We start from the raw sequence: 21792 nt of genomic DNA, 5'->3' as shown, positions 1-21792 counted from the left end.
AGGAAGTTCAACAACAACCCAGCTACTGAACAAGTTCATACTGGCAGGCAGGATGAGAATAGAACTGGTGTGACAAAAAGATGTTGGTACCCTGTCAACTTATATCCCAGCCTTGTCACTGATCTTGCAGTTCAATACAATATTAAGCAGAATCTAATTCTCATTTGGTCAGGGAGTTCAGAAACTTATAAACACATTTCCAGTTTCTCATAATCAACCACATCAAAAAGTAAGCCTTTTTCCATGCATCTTAAAATAATTTCTGAAAATTTTGCGACTTAGAGCATAAAATCTACTTAAAATTGTAATGGTATGTTGTTAATCACTGGATTTCCCATGGCAACATTCATGTGGTACTAACTGAATATTGTTTTTATCAAGTATTATGGTTTGTAACCTAGAACACTGAGTTTTCCTCCTAAGCTTCATCTACAGTTGACGGACTATGTCTAATTAGAACTATGAAACCATAAAAAAAGGAAAAGCTCCTTTAGTTTGCTCTGTTCTGCAGAATTTTACAGATTAGAATATGCTGGTCAGTGAACATGCAGCTCATAAGTAACCATTAGACTATAAAATTTGTGCCGAAAGTCTAAAGGTGATGATTCTCATTTATGGAAAATTTCCCGGTGATGCCAAATGCACAGTTAGCAGAAGTCCAGAGTTAATTGCAGAAATCCAAAATCAACAACTTGACTGTCACCTTGTTGTCTGGCTGCCCCAGCACATGATGTGAAGCCCGATATGAATGGAACTCATCAGTGAGAGTTAAATATCCTTCACATTGGAGACTGGATACCAATTAATTATTGCCATCATTAACAGCACAGAGTTACATTAGATTGTAGATTTTAAGAATGTAAACTTCCGATATTAGTTTTTCTGCTTCTTTAGTTTCTCATCTACTTGTTGTTTTTTCTGGAGTGGTAGAGGCTGAGGGGTAACCTGACAGAAGTCTGTAAGATTATGACTGGCAGCCAATAGCTTTTTATCAGGGTCAAAATGGCTAATACTAGAAGGCATGCATTTAAGGTGAGAGGGGCTAAGTCCCAACAGATATGCGGGGCAGGCGTTTTACGAGAGCAGTGGGTGACCAGAAAATGCTGCTGGTGTGGCAGTGAGACAAATACAACAGAGGCGTTTAAAAGTCCATTAAGCAAGCACTCAAATGTGCAAAGAAAGGAGGGATATGGACAACGTCAGCAAAAGGGATCAGTTTAAATATTTATTTAATTACTAGTTTAATTAGTTTGACACAATATCATGGGCCAAATTGCCTGTTCCTATTCTATGTGCTTGTTCTTTCATTCTTTTATTTCCCTTCCATTACATGATATGATAATGAATCTATTCGCATTAATTTATCCTCCTTCATGGACCATGCATCTTCATAATGAACTGAGAAAAACATGCTTAGCTCAAATGTTCTCTCAAGCAACACACACAAAATGCTGGAGGAACTCGGCAGGTGCGGCAGCATCTATGGAAATAAATAAACAATTGATGTTTCGAGCTGACGGATCTCACGGTGATCTCATCCATCCATTCCAGTGGAACTGACCTCGCATGCTAAGACAGGCATGTCCCTGTCTCACTGGGGCACAAGCTCTGCTGGCTACCATCACCTGCTCTAGCCAACCTGTCGATGCCCACCTGTACTAGGATGTGATCACTGTTTCATGCAAAATGCTACTTGGAGCCACAGGTGACAACAGAGTGTCCAGTTGGGACTAAAAGTGAGGAAGCTGCCCCAGAATGTACATGACAAGCCCTTTCACCAGAGGAGCTACTCCTCCCCAGACACCCCATATATTATTGTTACTGAACTAATAATTCAGAAGTCTAGACCAATGATGCTGGAGCAAGAGATTAAAAACACAAATTTAATTAATGAAATAATCTGGAAATGAACAAAAGATCCAGTATTGGTAGCAGTAGGCATGAAACTACCAGAGAGCCTTAAAAACCCAGCTGTTTCAGTAGTGATCTTTGAAGCCTGGTATCCTGCTCCGGTCTGGCCCACACTTATCTCCTGACCTAAGGCATACAGTTGATTCAGAAATATATTGAAAACGGCTTAGCACAATAATCAGATTAGAGACAATCGGGTTCGGAAAGCAACACTAACCTTACCAACAATGCCCAAATCCTATAAACAAATATATTTAAACAACTGGATAGATAAGAAAGTAATCCGAGGTTCATTTGTTACTTCTTAAATGCGGCTGTAAATATTGGGGAAAAATAGGTACCTTCTTGAAAGAAAGGGGAATGATTGGAGGAGAGATAATTTGAAGTCATTTGAAAAATTTTTAATAATGATATTTAGCAGATATTCTTAAGTATATTTTTGAATCACATTTGAATCACTTTATAAATCTGAATTTTAGCTTCCAGTGTTTCAAATACTATTCTTACACAAACGGGTCCTATATTGACATTGAGCTAAGGCAGTCGTAAATATCACACTCAGTCTAGAATCTTCCATCAGGGAGAGATACAGAGCAATGGTAAGAGGCCCTCCAGAGAATTACAGGGAAAAAGATGGAAATTGCCTATGAAAACTGCCAGTCTCACACATCTTGGTCGCAGTAGCATGTGGTATAGGTGACTGATTTATCATCTCTCCTGACAGTTGGCCCATAGCCTGGAGCAAAATTAAAAAGGAAATCACTTTGACCAGAATTCAAGGGCATTTTCCTGCAATGTTAATGGAAAATTTTAACTGGCTTGAATACTCCCAGACCACTTCAACCTCAGTGCTCATTCAAGTCGGCCGTTATAACTAGAGATTAGATTTGAAAATCCTTGTGCATCATAATTCCATCTGCATTCATTGGACACATTCTCTTGCAAGGATTCAATTTAAACTGTGCCTTATATCCACACAGAATCCCAAGGATTGCATTGATTATTGGGACCTAAAGTAAATGTCCACATCTGTATGGATTATCAACAATTCAATCTCCAAAACTCTAAACGCAGCATTGATTTTAAAGGCAGAGTCATTTGGAGTGGATGACATCATAAATGAGAAATCTACCTTTGAAAGCTAGTTTGCAAGATTATTACCTCCCAATTCTCCTCCCATAAACTGAACTCAACAGAACCGAATATCGGAAAGTACGAGCAGTGACTGACATGCTTTATAGATTTAGCACTTGAAGTGAAAAACAAATCTGTCTCTGTTTCCATGTCTCCATTGAAGGAGACATCCCATTGATTTACGTGCTCATATTAATGCTTTTTGCACTTCAATTCATTGCGTTGAAGACTAAATGAGATTAAGGTTGGCATTCTAAAAGTTGTAAATTTAAGACTTTTGGGTTGAAATGCTGATTATTTATCCAGATATTGATATTCACTTTATCTGATGATGTAACCTTTCAGATTCAATGTAATGTAAAGCAAGAGGGTACTTCAACCCCACTATGCTGTGGAACACACAGCAGATGGCACTTTCTACCTTGTATATCTGCATAGATTTGGCAGAACCTGACATTATTTTAAGCAGACAAAAACTGTGAAACTGGTTTGAGTTTTCATTAATTCCCCAAACTATCAATGAATGATGTACAGGGCATACCTTTTATAGATTTTGAAGTTTCATTTACATATGCTTCAAGCTCCAGAGTCCTGGTTACTGTTCTCCCCACAGCCCTATTCAAGGTCTGCCCATATCCAAGGTAGTGAGTGACCTGGCATAGAAAATGTGTCACATTTTACATTTCTGCTAATGCTTGTCCCATGGAGTCAAAAACAGGAGAGAACACACTTGCACGGATGTAGCAACAAAAGTAAAGACATAGACTCATATGCCCTTGGAAATAAGCCCCTTGGTTCACCACGTCTGTGTGACCATCTGCCCATTTTTAAAATTCATCCCCGTACTCCTCCCAGATTCTAACCCTCACCTTGGCTTGTTTTATAGTGGCAAATTAACCCACCAATCCACATTTCATTGGATGCAGTGCCTGGAGGGCACACGCACGGCCACCGGGTGAATGGGGAAACTCCACATAGACCCTACCTAAAATCAGGAATGTCCCTGGTGGCAGCCCTACCAGCCATGCCACTATGCCATTCCTGAATGGTCCTGCTACACAAGGAAAATTAATCTGTGCCTTACACTCTGATTCTGATTAAACAAAGTCTCTTCTGCCTGTACATAACCCATATCCCTCCATTCCCTGTCCATTCTTGTGTCTCATTGACACCCAATGACCACCATTGTATCTGTTTCCATCATGATCCCTGCTGCCCATTGCAGGTACCCACCGCGCTTGTTTAAAAAATTTAACCCTCACATCTCCGTTAAACTCACTCCTTAAATGCATGTCCTCTAGTATCTTAAACACGAGGAATTCTGCAGATGCTGGAAATTCAAGCAACACACATCAAAGTTGCTGGTGAACGCAGCAGGCCAGGCAGCATCTCTAGGAAGAGGTACAGTCGATGATTCGGGCCGAGACCCTTTGTCACTGAAGGAAGAGCTAGTAAGAGATTTGAAAGAGGGAGGGGGAGGGGGAGGGAAAGATACAAAATGATAGGAGAAGGCAGGAGGGGGAGGGATGGAGCCAAGAGCTGGACAGGTGATTGGCAAAAGGGATACAAGAGGATCATGGGACAGGAGGCCCAGGGAGAAAGAAAAGGGGGAGGGGGGAAAAAACTCAGAGGATGGGCACGGGGTATAGTCAGAGGGACAGAGGGAGAAAAAGGAGACAGAGAGAGAAAGAATGTGTGTATATAAATAACGGATGGGGTACGAGGGGGAGGTGGGGCATTAGCAGAAGTTAGAGAAGTCAATGTTCATGCCATCAGGTTGGAGGCTACCCAGATGGAATATAAGGTGTTGTTCCTCCAGCTTGAGTGTGGCTTCATCTTTACAGTAAAGGAGGCCGTGGATAGACATATCAGAATGGGAATGGGACGTGGAATTAAAATGTGTGGCCACTGGGAGATCCTGCTTTCTCTGGCAGACAGAGCATAAATGTTCAGCAAAACAATCTCCCAGTCTGCGTCGGGTCTCGCCAATATATATAAGGCCACATCGGGAGCACCGGACGCAGTATATCACCCCAGCCGACTCATAGGTGAAGTGTCGCCTCACCTGGAAGGACTGTCTGGGGCCCTGAATGGTGATAAGGGAGGGAGTGTAAGGGCATGTGTAGCACTTGTTCAGCTTACAAGGATAAGTGCCAGGAGGGAGATCAGTGGGGAGGGATCGGCGCGACGAATGGACAAGGGAGTCGCGTAGGGAGCGATCCCTGTGGAAAGCAGAGAGAGGGGGGGAGGGAAAGATGTGCTTAGTGGTGGGATCCCGTTGGAGGTGGCGGAAGTTACGGAGAATAATATATTGGACCCAGAGGCTGGTGGGGTGGTAGTTGAGAACCAGGGGAACCCTATTCCTAGTGGGGTGGCGGGAGGATGGAGTGAGAGCAGATGTGCGTGAAATGGGGTAGATGCATTTGAGAGCAGAGTTGATGGTGGAGGAAGGGAAGCCCCTTTCTTTAAAAAAGGACATCTCCCTCGTCCTGGAATGAAAAGCCTCATCCTGAGAGCAGATGCGGTGGAGATGGAGGAATTGCGAGAAGGGGATGGCATTTTTGCAAGAGACAGGGTGAGAAGAGGAATAGTCCAGATAGCTGTGAGAGTCAGTAGGTTTATAGTAGACATCAGTGGATAAGCTGTCTCCAGAGACAGAGACAGAAAGATCTAGAAAGGGGAGGGTGGTATCAGAAATGGACCAGGTAAACTTGAGGGCAGGGTGAAAGTTGGAGGCAAAGTTAATGAAGTCAATGAGCTCAGCATGCGTGCAGGAAGCAGCGCCAATGCAGTCCTCAATGTAGCGAAGAAAAAGTGGGGGGCAGATACCAGAATAGGTTTGGAACATAGATCGTTCCACAAAGCTAACAAAAAGACAGGCATAGCTAGGACCTATACGGGTGCCCATAGCTACACCTTTAGTTTGGAGGAAGTGGGAGGAGCCAAAGGAGAAATTATTAAGAGTAAGGACTAATTCCGCTAGACGGAGCAGAGAAGTGGTAGAGGGGAACTGATTAGGTCTGGAATCCAAAAAGAAGCGGAGAGCTTTGAGGCCTTCCTAATGGCGGATGGAAGTATATAGGGATTGGACATCCATGGTGAAAATAAAGCGGTGGGGGCCAGGGAACTTAAAATCATCGAGTTTAGGAGCGTGAGAAGTGTCACGAACATAGGTAGGAAGGGATTGAACAAGGGGAGATAAAACCGTGTCAAGGTATACAGAAACGAGTTCGGTGGGGCAGGAGCAAGCTGAGACAATAGGTCGGCCAGGACAGGCAGGTTTGTGGATCTTGGGTAGGAGGTAGAAACGGGAAGTGCGAGGTGTGGGAACTATAAGGTTGGTGATGGTGTGGGAGACAATGGCCTGGTGCTCCTTAGTGGGGTCACGATCGAGGGGTAAATAAGAGGAGGTATCCGCGAGTTGTCGCTGTGCCTTGGCAAGGTAGCGGTCAGTACGCCAGACTACAACAGCACCCCCCATTATCGGCCGGTTAATAGTAAGGTTAGGATTAGTGCGGAGAGAGTGGAGAGCAGAGCGTTCGGAAGGAGTAAGGTTGGAATGGGAACAAGGTGCAGTGAAGTCGAGACGGTTGATGTCCCGTCGGCAGTTAGCAATAAAGAGATCCAGAACAGGCAGAAGACCAGAGTGGGGTGTCCATGAAGAGGAGGAGGGTTGAAGATGGGAGAAGTGGTCGTCGGTGGGGGTGGAAGGGACTCGCAATTCCTCCGTCTCTGCCGCATCTGCTCTCAGGATGAGGCTTTTCATTCCAGGACGAGGGAGATGTCCTCCTTTTTTAAAGAAAGGGACTTCCCTTCCTCCACCATCAACTCTGCTCTCAAACGCATCTACCCCATTTCACGCACTTCTGCTCTCACTCCATCCTCCCATCACCCCACTAGGAATAGGGTTCCCCTGGTTCTCAACTACCACCCCACCAGCCTCTGGGTCCAACATATTATTCACCGTAACTTCCGCCACCTCCAACGGGATCCCACCACTAAGCACATCTTTCTCTCCCCCCCATCTGCTTTCCGCAGGGATCACTCCCTACGCGACTCCCTTGTCCATTCGTCGCGCCGATCCCTCCCCACTGATCTCCCTCCTGGCACTTATCCTTGTAAGCGGAACAAGTGCTACACATGCCCTTACACTTCCTCCCTTACCACCATTCAGGGCCCCAGACAGTCCTTCCAGGTGAGGCGACACTTCACCTGTGAGTCGGCTGGGGTGATATACTGAGTCTGGTGCTCCTGATGTGGCCTTCTATATATTAGCGAGACCCAACGCAGACTGGGAGATCGTTTTGCTGAACACCTACGCTCTGTCTGCCAGAGAAAGCAGGATCTCCCAGTGGCCACACATTTTAATTCCACGTCCCATTCCCATTCTGATATGTCTATCCACGGCCTCCTCTACTGTAAAGATGAAGCCACACTCAGGTTGGAGGAACAACACCGTATATTCCGTCTGGGTAGCCTCCAACCTGATGGCATGAACATTGACTTCTCTAACTTCCGCTAATGCCCCATCTCCCCCTCGTACCCCATTTGTTATTTATTTATACACACACATTCTTTCTCTCTCTCCTTTTTCTCCCTCTGTCCCTCTGACTATACCCCTTGCCCATCCTCTGAGTTTTCCCCCCCTCCCCCTTTTGCTTCTCCCTGGATCTCCTGTCCCATGATCCTCTCATATCCCTTTTGCCAATCACCTGTCCAGCTCTTGGCTCCATCCCTGCCCCTCCTGTCTTCCCCTATCATTTTGGATCCCCCCCTCCCCCTCCCACTTTCAAATCTCTTACTAGCTCTTCCTTCAGTTAGTCCTGACGAAGGGTCTCGGCCTGAAACGTCGACTGTGTCTCTTCCTACAGATGCTGTCTGGCCTGCTGCGTTCACCAGCAACTTTGATGTGTGTTGCTCTAGTATCTGACATTTCTACCTTGCAAAATAGTTTCTAGCTCTCTATTTTAACTATGCCTCTCATAATTTTCAAAACTTCCATCAGGCCTCCCTTCAGTCTCCGACGCTCCAGAGAAAGCAATCTAAGTTTGTGTAACTTTTCCTTATAGTTCATACCCCCTAAAACATGCAGCTACTTCTTCACCTATATCCTCCCTGTAAAGGAGCCACCAGAATTGAACGCAAAACTCCAAGTACCACCAAAGTGAAGTTTTGTATAATTGCAATGTGATTTCCTGACTCTCACACTCAAAGCCCTGACAAATGATGCAAGCATGCCATAGCTCTTCTTTACCAGTCTGTCGATGTGTATTTTATCACCCTTTCTGCTGTCAGTAAGCTGCAGAAGCTTGGACCCTAAGATCCCTCTGTACATCAAATACAGGCTGTTATTCTCATGGGATGCCCAAGTAGGAAATAAGCAGTCTAATAAATATAGACAGATTAAATTGCTTAGAAATACATCCTCATTCATCAGTATGCAGATAACTGGATCCACCAAAGTTCACTGGATTCCAGAAACAAAACAAAACACCCGACTGCCACTATACAAAATGACAAGTTCAACTAACCAAAGATGAATTTCTAGATGAATATCCTTTGTTCAGTGAAATTTTGCAACTTTAACTGAGAAGGAGACAAGGATTTGGCCTACCTTCTGCTGTAAATGATGGATGTCGGAAGCTAATGTAGATACCTGTCCCTCTGCCTGCATGATTGCGGCACTGGTCTTTCTTTCCGGTGCCAAGGTAATCTACAAGAAAACCAAAAACTCAATCATCTTTGGAGCTGTTTAACCCATTAAGCTATATTAATTAACTATTTAAGGTTTTGACAAATTATTCATGCTAATGAATATAATGTAAATCCAACATTCCACGTTCTCCACTGATGAAAGAAAATCTGTCAGGATAAACGCAACTCAAGCCTATTTTGCCTGCTAATATGATCGTGGCCAAATATAAGATTTAACTCCATATACTTAACTTTCCTTCATGCTCCTGAATCCTTTTGTTAGCAAAATGTATCAAATTAATCATTGATCCAATATCAACTGACTTCTGCGCAAAAGGACTGTAATTTTCTGCCACCTTTCACATGTTGAAATCATTCCAATTTAATTACTAAGATGACGGGCTCAAAATCGACTCACTAATCTATGATCCAGAACTTGAGAGCCAGCAGAAATAGTTTCTTTCTACTAATCCTAGTAGTTCACAATAGCAAAGGCATGGACATTGACTTCTCTAACTTCTGGTAATCACTCTCCTTTGTTGCCCCCCACCCATTTTTTTCCCTTATCCTACCCTTCTTTTTCTCCTCCCCCACCATCTCGATCTGCATATCACCCACACATTCCATGGTGCATTGTCCTCTCCTATTGTATTCCATCTTCTTCAGCCCTTTCTCACTGCTGTCTATCACCTCCAAATGTATAGACCACTTCTACTCTCCCCCTTCCTTAAAAGTCATTCCTTTTCCATCACTTCTACTTTCTCCTTCCTCAGCTGACTCTCGCCCCCTCCCCTCACCTGGATCTGTCACCTGCCAGCTCTTCCTCCATCCCTCCCCCCACCCCGTTATGCAGGCTATCTCTCCCCTTTCTTTCCAATGCCGATGAAGAGTCTCATCTTGAAATGTCGACTATTTCCCTCCACAGATGCTGCCTGACCTGCTGAGTTCATCCAGCATTTTGTGTGTTGCTCCAGGTTTCCAGCATTTCCAGTCTCTACTATTTTAAAAATTTACATATTCTGGAAATTTGAAGCACAGAACAGTAAATATTCAACATTTCGGACAGCAACTGTAAGACAAAAATCAATATTAGCATTCCAATTTGTCATTGCATAATTGCTATTCTAGCTGAATGTGATTTTTCTTTTACATTTATTATGGTTCTGGTTTAATATTACTGTTATATGTAGTGAGGTACAGTGAAAAACTTTGTTTTGCATGCCATCCATATAGATCACGAGGTAGAATGTGAGATCGAGAGTGCATCTTATGGTTCTGGGGACCATTTAATAACCTAACAGTGGTTGACAAGCTGTCCTTGAGCCTGCTGATACACAAATTCAGTTCCACATGATTTCACTTTGCACCTTCAAGTTGCTAAGAAAAGAAAGCAGCAATCAGAGGTCTCCTTCTGCATTGCCTCACTATGAACAATGACCTGACCTCTCCCCTCCCATCCTGCAGCTAAATTTTCATAATATCACTGAAGGGGCAGGTACTATAGTTGAATAGGTCACTAGCGTTCACTGAAGATGCTGACACAAGAAGGCTAGGCACTTGATAATTGTCATGTTGACAAGTATATTCCAGTTGCCAGGAAAGCGCGGCAATATATAAAGAAGATGGAAAAGGGAAAAATACTGTTCTGTTTCAAAGGCTAAACATTAGTAGCACCATTGTGATTTAAAACGATTTATCGAAAATGCAACATTTACCATCACATTTTCACCTAGTTACATCAGAATTCAAATCAAGAACTGGTGAGTGGGTCCTATTATCTAAACACTAAGCTATGAGGTACATAATTATCATCAGTTAAAGTACAGCAGCTCATGTTCACAGGGTGTGTCAAGGTGCTTTCCAGCCAGTGGAATATTTGCGGAATGCATTCACTGGGGTTGAAGGACCGTGTTTGTGTATAGTGGGGGGGAAGGAGGGGAAACAAGGCTTGTTTTGCTGCTCTCGTTTTGTTACTTGTTGTATTCAGTTTTGCTCTGTGTTGTTCATTGTGGGCACGCTATGTTGGCTCTGGATTGTGCGACAACACTTACGGGCTAGCCCAGCTAATGTTAGGTTGTGTTGGTTGTTCACGCAAATGACATCATTTCACCCTATGTTTCAATGTACATCTCCTAAGTAAATGAATTCCTAAATTACAGCATTCTAACTCTGAGGTAAGAGGACTACCATTAAACAGAGCCGCTATACTCAAGTACTTTTCCTTCTACACTATTTCATGCAGCCATTGGCTTCTCTTCAGATATAAAGATTCAATTTCAGTGACTCTGTCTTCCACTGGACTCTAGTGCCCAGTGTTTCTAGAACTGTTTTCCGGTAATGCAAATTTAAAGGGCTCTCAGTTACTGGTAGCAAAGTATTTTCAACTTTAGTTCACTAAACCCTGTTTACTTTACAACGCACCTTACTTTGAAAATTCTTGCCAGCAGTGCTGCACTGAAAAAAAAAATGCAACTATAAATGTTACCTCCAAGTTGAGTTCACTTATTTCCATAACAGGTTGAAAATTTGGGTACCAAGATACAAGATGGCATTAGCAAATCTCTTGTTGTGGTCTCCTTGAGCATTCAACAAGCTCAAGACCAAGGCTGCAGCTGTTCCACATTAACTGACTTCAGCAGTTGTGGTATCGGCTCCAGGTGAAAACTGCTGCCTTTGCCAGAAAGCCTCTGTCTCATTTAACACCTAGAGAACTGATAACTCGTGGCCAAGTCTATCTATAGGACTTACCACCTATTCTACAACAGCATTGTGAGAGTCCTCTCCAGGATAAATAATTATTTATTGCAATTCCATCATCTTTACTTTGAAAGGATGCATGTTATTAATAATTGGACACTGACAACTACTCATAGAAATATTAATAGAAATATCAATTATTTCCAAATTTCATTAATCAGTGTTTTCTAAGTGTTAATAGCTGCTGTGTCAATACTTCAAGGGATGTAGTTCGGCAGATAGTCATTGAAGAATGGTTCGTTTATGGCATTTCACCATTGCTAGACTAGTCATGAATCTTCCCATTCTAACAGCTTTCTCATGTGTGACGTGGGCACCAATGGCAGAACTGGGAAGCAAGGTCAATTCCAATTGCCCCTATACTGAGGAGGCTGTCACAAATCTGCAACATCCATGGGTCTGGACTCACACAAAGGACCGATGGGATGAAAATGGTAGATCAGCTCTCTTACCACTTACAAACACGCAGCAGTTTTACTGGTAATAATTGTTTATCCCAGATTTATTTAAATGACCCACTCTTCAAGGTTCAAAGTTAACTTCTTCCCCAGTGCTTCAGATTTTTGAACAAACCTGTATGTTTTTTCTAACCAAATTATGTCTAATTTATATTAGTGTGAATTTATGCTAATTATATTATGCTAATTTGTTTGCCATGTTTCTACTGTGCTGCTGCTGTCGCAAAAAGCTCATTTTCATGGCTTTTATACCCTGGCTATGCATGGTCATGCTGACCACTTAAACTTGAACTAAATGCACTTGAATTTAATAAACTGCAAGGTAGGCCTTGAACTTAAGACTCTCCGTGTCTGTCCAGTGAAATAAGCATTAGACTATCCAGAACACTATGCCAGCCCCACTACATGTTGAGTTTGTATGTTCTCCCTGTAGTCACATGAGTTTCCCCACGACACTCTCCCAGATCCACTGTAATTGTCTGTGTGAGGGGTAGAATCTGATAAGGAATATGAAGAAAATCAAATGGGTTGGGGTGGCAGTGTAGTGGCTAGTATGGACTCCGGCTGAAGGGCTTGTTTCCATACTGTGTCTATCTATGACTATGTTGTTAATCCCACAGCCTTTAAGTGGTCATCTGAGTATATCATTAATGTGTCTTTGTTAAAAGTAGAAAAGAAACATACAAGTTTATTTTATTTACATGTAAATTAGTGCAGAAATGTGTAAAGGCTGGCCAATTTTTAACTCATTGGCTGAACCTGTTGCGTTGTTGTATAAGTCAAACAAGGAGATCTTCTGTAATTACAGGTTGCAATACTATATAAACATTAACAATTTGTGGATGTCGCTGTGCATTGCATCTAAACCAGTGGTGCACAACATTTTGGTGAGAAGGGCCAGAGTTACAATGTAAGTGCTCATCAAGAGAAAGATGTTTTGCTTTAACCCCATGTAACCAGACATTTATATCTATAATCACATGAAACAATTTAAGTCCTATAGCTCTTGCTGCTCCATCTTCTACCTTCCTTCTGCTTCACTTACTTCCCCCTCCCTCCTCCCCTCAACTCACTCTCAACTCCACCAACCCACTCCTCCTCCATTCATAGCCTCTCCCCTCTGATTCCCACTACCCTCCTCCCTCACTGCTTCACTCCTTACTCCACTCACTCATCCTCCCCTCACTCCTCCATTCACTCCCCTTTCCACATTTTCCCCTCCCTGCTCTACCCACAGTCCTTCTCCTGCAGCTCCCCCCCCACCCCTTCCAAAGAGTGAAGGTACACACCTACGCAGATGACACCTGTGCAGGCTTGACCTGAGGAGACTCAACTTCAAGCACAACTAAGGGCAACCTACTCAGCAACACCAAAGAGGGGAACAGAGGGGTAAGGGCAGATGCTGTTTTCAGGTTTGATCGAGGTGCACTGAAGGGCCTGTTCCTGTTCTGTACCATTCTTTGTTCACTGTGCTAAGGGTTCTATGGCAAATGACTACACTCTACGTACACCTCATTTAGAACAGGACAATCACATTTTCTGAGAGGCACAATTTGACCCAATGAACGTGGCATTTGCATTGCAAAAGCACGCAAAGATTTGTGGAAATAAATTTTACATGTTGGAGATGAGGTCAGCCCATGAGGTCAGCCCATGCGTGTGGCACCATCACCAACACCTGCAGCATGTGATGTACTTTAGAAAGTTGGGGAATTGAGGGCCATGGGAAACTAGCACAAAAGATTAGCCACAATGATACTGAGTGACAGAGTAAGTCTGAAGAAACAACTTCCCAGTTACTTACCTACCCCCCCCCACCCAGTTTCACCTATCACCTTGTGTTTCTCACCCCCCTCCCTCACCTTTTAATCTACTCCTCATCATTTTTCCCTCCAGTCTTGCCAGAGGGTCCCGGCCCGAAATGTCAACTGTACTTTTTTCTACAGCTGCTGCCCGGCCTGCTGAGGTCCTCCAGCAGTTTGGGTGTGTTGCTGAAGGAACTCAGTAGGTTGGGCAGCATCTGCGGGGGAAAGGAACTGTCAACATTTTGGGTTGAGGCCCTGCATCAGGAAGACGTTTGCTGATTGACCACAGCACTGTAGTAATTTACATGAGAGAATTAAAAATAATATCTCCAAATTTGCAAACAGCATGTAGCTGGATGGGAGTGCGAGCTGTGAGATGGAAGGAAGGGGGGATTCAGAGTGATCTGGAGAAGTTAAGTGAGGGTTCAAATGCACGGCAGTTGTGATATAATGTGGATAAATGTGATGTTATCCAGCTTGACCAAGTAATTGGAAGATATATTATTATTTGAATAGCAACAGATTAAAAAAAAGGAAGGTTCAATGATCTGGATTTTGTTTGGCATCAATAAAAATGTCTACCAAGGCAGTTAAGGCAGCAAAACTGAATGATCAGGTATGACCACATTGAATGGTGAAAGGACTAACTGGTCTACTCCCACCCCGACTTTCGATATTTCTATGACCTCCATGTTAATGTGCTGCAAGCAGCTCTCGCTCAAGCCATATGGAAGTCATTTTTAAATATCTCACCTTGTATTTCTCAGTGATGTTTTCAATGGCGGAGATGAGATTATAAGGAGCTAGGTCAAACCCTGTGAAGTTAATTGCCATCAAACTGGCTTCCAGGTTGTCGAGGTCAAACAGCAGAAGCCCTGTACATTCATCATCACAAGCTGAGGAGTGAAGAATGTGAAATGTGAGAAACAAAGTGTTCTTCATTCAAGAAATGGAAAACACTATTACAATGATTTTGCTGCTTTATCAATAAAAATATTTAAGAAGAATCTTAACTTCCATTTGTAAAACTGCACCTGTATATTCTACTGGACCCCTCCCACCTTTGTAATCCCAGCATTCAGATACCTACAGAATGACTAAACAATCCATGATATTCTGGAAGCAATGCTCATTATTAATCATCACTATTTCATCCAGAACCAGGAATTTGCACCAACAATCTTTCTCTGCCCTTTCAGCACTTGTATTTTAATCAAGTCATGATTGTGGGCCCTTTACATCCTTATTCTGTGCCTTTCTGTCCATATTTTAGATGATTTTCACTGGTGAGCCCCACTTCCTTTCTAAGTATCTTCACTTGTCTTCATTTCCAGCTAAATTTTACTTGATGTATTTGAAAGGAACATATAGTCCTTATGTTAACTTTTAGATCCTACTCTTCTGCCTCCGCCACCTACTGCAAATAAATAAGTAATAGTAGATCTGCAACTTTCTCCTCTAAAGAAAAATGTTAAGTGGTTGTAATCTGAACACAAAGCTATCTTATGTAAATTACTGTTATTTGGTGTTTCCATTTTCAGACTTAAAAGCCCTAATTTATCCAAACATGCTTTATTTGAATATGTAAAGTTTGGGATGGGCAGCTCCCTGTGCTCTTCATTAACTTGCGGGCTGAGCAGGATTGGAAGTAAATAAAACCTGCAAGTTTCAAAACTGACTCATTCTCCCTAGGCAAGTTAACTCTGAGCTCATGGCCCCAATTGCTACATCCACTTAAATAACACGGAATGGTGGATTTCTTTCAAAATGCTCCCATGCAAAGGATTGAAAAGTTTCTTTGAAAGTAGACCGACTTGCCTTTCAGGCTTTGGAGTTCAATGTGCGACTCTCAGGGCAAGATTCAAACTATAATCAAACATGAGGTTACTTATGACTCTGGGTGTTAATACAAAATGCACCACATGATTAGCTAACCACTGCACATGTCTCATGATTTTCTTTTTTGTTTCAATAGAAGCGGCCTCCTCCACTCAATTATGTACTATCTGTCTCCATAAGAAAGAGGTTGTCTACTTCCATCAGGTTGTCCAGCAAATCTGCACTAACCATCATTTTTATTCTCCCCACATTCTTGCCAGATTCTACCACTCACCTAGACACTAGAGGAAATTTACAGAGGCCAATTATACATCTTTGGGATGTGGGAGGAACCAGGAACAGCCAGGGAAAACCCACAAGAAAATGCAACATCATCACAGACAGCACCGGAGGTCAGCTTTGAACCCAGGTCTCTGAGGCTGTGAGGCAGCAGTTCTGTTAGTTGTGCCACCTCTTCAAAGAAGCCAAGATGGCACAGCTAACAGAACCGCTGCCTCATAGAGTGATTTTCATGTCCTGCCATGGACACATAAAGAGATAAACTATTGTTAATTGACACTTCTCAGCTTGAACTGGAACTAAGCAGTTGCACAAAACAGGCGTCACTGCCTGGCAGCAACCGTATAGTTGGTGCCGTACAAATGAATAGAGCCACATTACGAACACTGTGGCAAAATGTGGTTGCGGTTCATTACAGATCAATATCCCAAGTGCCTTGTTTCTCGTCACTGTCCCTTGCACACAGCCTTGAAAGTTCTGATAGCTGTAAGGATCAAGTAAGTGCTCAGATGAATCACTGACTCAGGAGTAAACCTCCTTCATGCTCACGACAAACACACAACCATTCAGTAAGGGTAAGAAGAAAGAACATTGACCTCCTTCCTCTATCAGAGACATTGAAGCAATTGCTTCCATGGCTGAGATTAAGTACCAGAGCACTGAGAACCTCAGCCATCTGATTGGTTCAAATGCAAAGCAGGTAATTTTAGTTTTAATTTGGAAAGGCCTGTGATTAAATCCACTCTTAAAAATGTTCTGAGCTGAATCATCATTCAGAAAATCAATAAAATGCTTCCCTTTAAAATTCTGTAAAGCAAATTATAGAGAAAGCAGGCAGTTTAAGAAGGGATACTTACATATGCATTCAGTTTCCACCAGCACATGCTTACGTTCACACTGATCACAGAGACGACCCGTAACACCCAATTTGCAAATGCAATGGCCCAGGAGAGAATCACAGTTATTATGGATGGAACCACTTGGATTACATTCACATTTATGACACTTCCCATCTGAAGCACGTGGGTTACCATAGTGACCAGGAGCACATCTGGAGACATGGAGGGATAAGTAATTATTGAGGAAAACACTGGTATTTAATACCACTTTTCTGATTTCCAAAGTATTTTTCAGAGTTTACAAAACTTGGTAGCAGAACACCCACATATTAAAATGAGTGTATTGATGTAACCAAGACTTACCCTAGTTCCTTAATTGAACGTAATTCTGAATGAATTTACATTTTGCATGAACATCATAAAACCAAATGTGCTGACTAGGTTCAGATTTTCTCATTAAATAATACTGCTTGTTGCTGCACACTGATTAATACAAGCCATTTTCATCTTAAAATTGTACAGTTGATTTATACTCTTGATAAACCTGTCACCCCACAACTAAACAAGCTCCAAGCTGCACAGTAACAATAAAACCAACCTTTCACAGTACTGTCCTTCATAGCCAGGCAGGCAGGCATTACAGCGGAAATCACTCACACCTTCTAACACGCACGTGGGGCTAAAGCTGGAGAGAAATGGGATAGAGGAAAATTATGTTAAGGCCAAGTAGATGCCACGTGTTCATGGGAATTGAAGTCCCTTGGTGAACAACTCAAATGCAAACTGGAAGTATCTTGGCTGGAAGTGGATTTGGGACGCATGGAATTCTGTTGCTCGTAATAAATATCTCAGTACTGGGACCAAGAAACTACTGGGGAGCGGGGGGAGGTTAAATTATATGATGGGATAATAATGGGTAGCACCGTTTCAGCTGCTCAAGACAAAATCATTACAATGAAGTTACTCGGCTGGAATGCTGAGTGTTCCGTTGAAAGTTGATACCACCTGTCAATATGTTTTACATTATTACATGTAAAATAACCACACTAAATTTACAATTAAGAGATAACTTAAAATTGAAATCCCTTTGATTAACCAAATCAAACAGACAGTCTAGCTGACTTGAGTGTTTGATTCTGATACTGATGAACTGAAGTAACTTAATCAAGGAAGGGAATTCGGTGCAAAAACTCAGCAGGATTTAAAAAGCGAGCTGTGAAAACTCGACCAATTTGAGCTTACTTCTTTCTAAAAAGCACCACAGGTGGATGTGGATCTCAGTAAAACATTTAAAATCTCTGAAAGTCATGCATCAGAGAAACAGGCCCTTCAGCCTACTGAGTTTACACTACCAGCAAGCGCTCATCTACACCAATCCTATTTTCTATTCCATCAACCCCCTGTAGATTCTTCCACTCACACAAAGAGGGGGCAATTTACTTTGGCTGATCAACCTATCGACCTACATGTCTTTGGTACATGAGAGGAAACCAGAGCACCAGCAGGAAGCCCACAAAGTCACAGGGAGAACATGGAAATGCCTCACAGATCAGGATCAAATCCAGGGCAATGTAGCTGTGTTGCTGTGCTGCCTGTTTCAATTTATTTGAAATAATGTCTTGCTTTTGACAACTTTATCTGTTAAATTCAGCACAAAGGTGCTTGTGTATATAACTTCATTAGAAAGGATTGCAAACTAGCGGGCTAGATCTGCACCCTGACTGATTCTGTTGGTGGTTCAGTCAGGACCAAACTTAATGCCTCAGCTCTTCCTTTGTACTTCCCCATCACATCCAGTTATCACAGTGTTGTAAACACAACAGACTCTGCAGATGCTGGAAGTCTTGAGCAACACACACAAAATGCTGGAGGCAGTGCCTTTGGAGGGGAATAAACCGTCGGTGTTTTGGGCTGATACCATTCATCAGGACTGGAAAGGAAGGACAGCAGAAGCCAGAATAGGAAGGCAGAGGGAGGGGAAGGAGTACAAGCTAGCAGGTGACAAGTGAGAATAGGTGAGGGGAAAGGGTGACGGGTGGGGAGGGGGGGATGAAGTAAGAAGCTGGGAGGGGGTAGGTTCAAGAGCCAAAGAAATAAAGGGAAGTCAAATTGAAATGGGTGAGGTGGTGAGGTGACACTTCACCTGCAAATCTGTGGGGGTTATCTATTGTAGCTGGTGCTCTTGATCCAGCCTCCTCTACATTGGTGAGACCCGGCACAGGTTGGGGGACCACTCTATCAAGCACCTGCGCTTGGACTGCCACAAATAGCAAGATTTTCTGGTGGCTCCCATTTCAATTCAGCTTCCCATTTCCAATCTGACATGTCTGCCCATGGCCTCCTCTACTGCCTCCCTCTAGTTCCCCTCCTTCCCTTTCTTCCTTGGTCTACAGTCCTCTCCTGTCAGATTCATTATTCTTCAGCAATTTGTCTCTTCCACCAATCCTGTCCCAGATTCTTACCTCAAGATACTCCCTCACCACCCACCTTCCCCCTCACCTGGGTCTCACCTATCACCAGCCAGCTTACATTCCTTCTCTTTCCCCACCTTTCATCTGTCCCCTTCCTTTCCAGTCCTAAAGAGGGGTATCGGCCCTAAACATTGATTGTTTATTCACCACCATTGATGCTGCCTGACTTGCTGAGTTCCTCCAGCATTTTGTGTGGGTATCACAGTGTTGTGGGAGAAACACTGTGGAAATTACTTTCCTTTTGCTCAGTAAAGGAAGTCAACCTCTGCAGCTTGCATTTGCCTGTAATCATACTTTACCTGCCAAGATGGGGCCTGGGACAGGCGCAGAGTGAGCAGTCATTGATAGATCCATTTACTCTACCATAATATCCTGAAGCACACACTTCACAGTGATCTCCTGCTGTATTGTCTCGACATCCCTGGTTTACAGAAATAGAGAATCACAAATAGATTGTTGTCACTCAGCAGGTTTTATTTACTTATTTATTGATTGAGATACAGCGTGGAAAAGGCCCTTCTGGCACTTTTGAGCCACGCTACCCAGCAATTCCCTGATTTAATCCTAGCCTAATCACGGGACAATTTACAATAACCAATTAACCTCCCTACTGGTACACCTTTGGACTGTGGGAGGAAACCGGGGCATCCGAAGGAAACCCACGCGGTCACGGGGAGAACATACAAACTCCTTACATGCAACAGCAGGAACTGAAGCCAGGTGACCTGTACTGTAAAGCGTTCTGCTAACCACTACGCCTCCATGTTGTTGTGTGGTGGGAATAATCCATGTACGTTGATTAAGTGTAGCGTAACTGAAGCAAAAAATTATCCAAATGGAATTGACAAGATAACGCTAAAGCAATTAGGCTCTGAAGAACAATCTCTAAGTAGAAATAAAATGCTTATTTCTTCACAGCACTGAGGATTTCCTTTGCAACATTTTTAACTGAAGTCATGTTTCTTTACTGCCTGCTGAAGCATTAAAAGTTGACTTTGTTGATTTGTTGTACATTAATCCATTGGAGGCGGTCAATCGGACCTCTGAACCCCTGAAGTTATCCTTTATTCTTTCGCAGAATATGGGTGTCACTGGCTATGTCTCCATTTATTATCAGATCTAAATGGACTTGAGAGGCAAGCAGTGAACGCCATCCTAAGTACTTCAGTCTCTTTTAGTTAGGGTGGTGATGCTATTGCCAATAATATGCGGCAAATGGTCACACTTTGGAACATCAACTGTGGCCAAGAATGTTTAATACTTGTAACTTAATTCGAGACCTGGCTCTGATAGAGATCGTATATCTATCTGAAGTATTATTTTCCAATCCAAGATACCTGAGCATAACTTCAGACATGAAATCTTTTGGAGGTAAATTAATTGTTATGATTTGAGCTATGTTCCATTCATAAATGGGAGACATATTAAACCAGGACTTCACCGGAGATTATTGTGTGGGTTTAACAGCAATCAATACAACACTAACAAATGGTATTTATTGTAAATAATATTAAAATAAATCCAGCTAAAATTGATACTTTAAATCAAATAGATAAACTAGCTGTCCAAAAAGGTCAGGTTGCCATAAAATGTCTAAAGGACAAACATGTCCTTTAGATCTCATTTTGTTATAACCGGAAAATAAAACATTTTTAGTTAGTTGAGTGCAACTTACACTCGGTGGGGGGGGTGGTGAGTTGGCAAATTAAGAAGTATACTCTCTTCTTTTAAAAGGGTATACATAATACCACAGGGGGTGGGATGGAGGGAGAGGTGGTTATGAAGTTCATAAAACATAGGAGCAGAACTAAGCCCATCGAACCTGCCCCGCCATTCCATCATGGCTAATTTATAACCCTTCTCAATCCCATTCTCACGTCTAAGGATTCGTACGTCGGATAGAGCCCTCCGTTTTTTTTGAATCTCCATCGGATGCCCAGAGTTATCTGGATCAATTTTCACCTTCAACATCTTAATCGTAATTTTTAACTATCTCCGTTGATCGGAGGTTGTGAATTTGTCAGTCTTAATTTTTTTTTTTGTCCTATATGGGCAGAAAAGCTTATTTTTGATTATTTAATATGGTTGCTAACCTTTCTTTTTTAACTGCGTCATTCCTTTCTTTTTCCCAGGGGATTCTGGGTGGTTATTCCCTCACCGTCATTTTACGTATTTCCTTTGTGGCCTTAAATTTTGTAGTTTTTTAAATCTACTTTGTTTTGTAGGTTTTCATAACTAGTTTATGTTAATAATCTCATTTTTTTTTTGTTTTGTTTACTTATAGGGTTTGGGGTTTGCGGTTTTTTTATATTTTCTGGCTTTTACTCAGTTATATTACGTGTTTGTTTTAATTGAGTTACCTTTTTTTATTCTCTTACTGTTTTATAATTAGCTGATCTTTTTTTATATTTACACTTTTTTTAGGGAGCGTATACCGGAAGTCATGGGGGTAGTTTTAGTGCTTGCTTCTTTCTGGCTGGTCTGCGTTAGATTTAGCCTTGGGGTCATGGGGTGGGGGGTGGTGGGAGGGGCTTCACGTTTTAGTTTCTTTCTTCTTGGGCTATGTACATTATTGAAGTATTGGTTGCGTTCTTCTTCCCGGTAT

The 21792-nt window shown here is 42.5% G+C and overlaps 1 protein-coding gene across 3 annotated transcripts in view; it reads right to left on the bottom strand.

Annotated features, from left to right (window-relative positions):
• Positions 1-21792, bottom strand: part of lama1 (laminin, alpha 1) — a 346500-nt gene that overhangs the window by 114393 nt on the left and 210315 nt on the right. For all 3 annotated transcript variants that reach the window (XM_072259264.1, XM_072259251.1, XM_072259258.1), the window contains exons 30-35: positions 19487-19608; positions 17315-17401; positions 16735-16928; positions 14513-14655; positions 8660-8758; positions 3587-3698 (exon numbers count right to left, since the gene is read on the bottom strand). In XM_072259264.1, coding sequence (XP_072115365.1) covers positions 3587-3698; positions 8660-8758; positions 14513-14655; positions 16735-16928; positions 17315-17401; positions 19487-19608 — 757 coding nt within the window. The remainder of the gene's footprint in view (positions 1-3586; positions 3699-8659; positions 8759-14512; positions 14656-16734; positions 16929-17314; positions 17402-19486; positions 19609-21792) is intronic.

Source organism: Mobula birostris, chromosome 1 (genome assembly GCF_030028105.1).
Source record: "Mobula birostris isolate sMobBir1 chromosome 1, sMobBir1.hap1, whole genome shotgun sequence".
Classification (NCBI taxonomy): Eukaryota; Metazoa; Chordata; class Chondrichthyes; order Myliobatiformes; family Myliobatidae; genus Mobula; species Mobula birostris.
The sequence above is the reverse complement of the archived record's forward strand: the minus strand, read 5'-3'. Positions and strand labels throughout refer to the sequence as shown.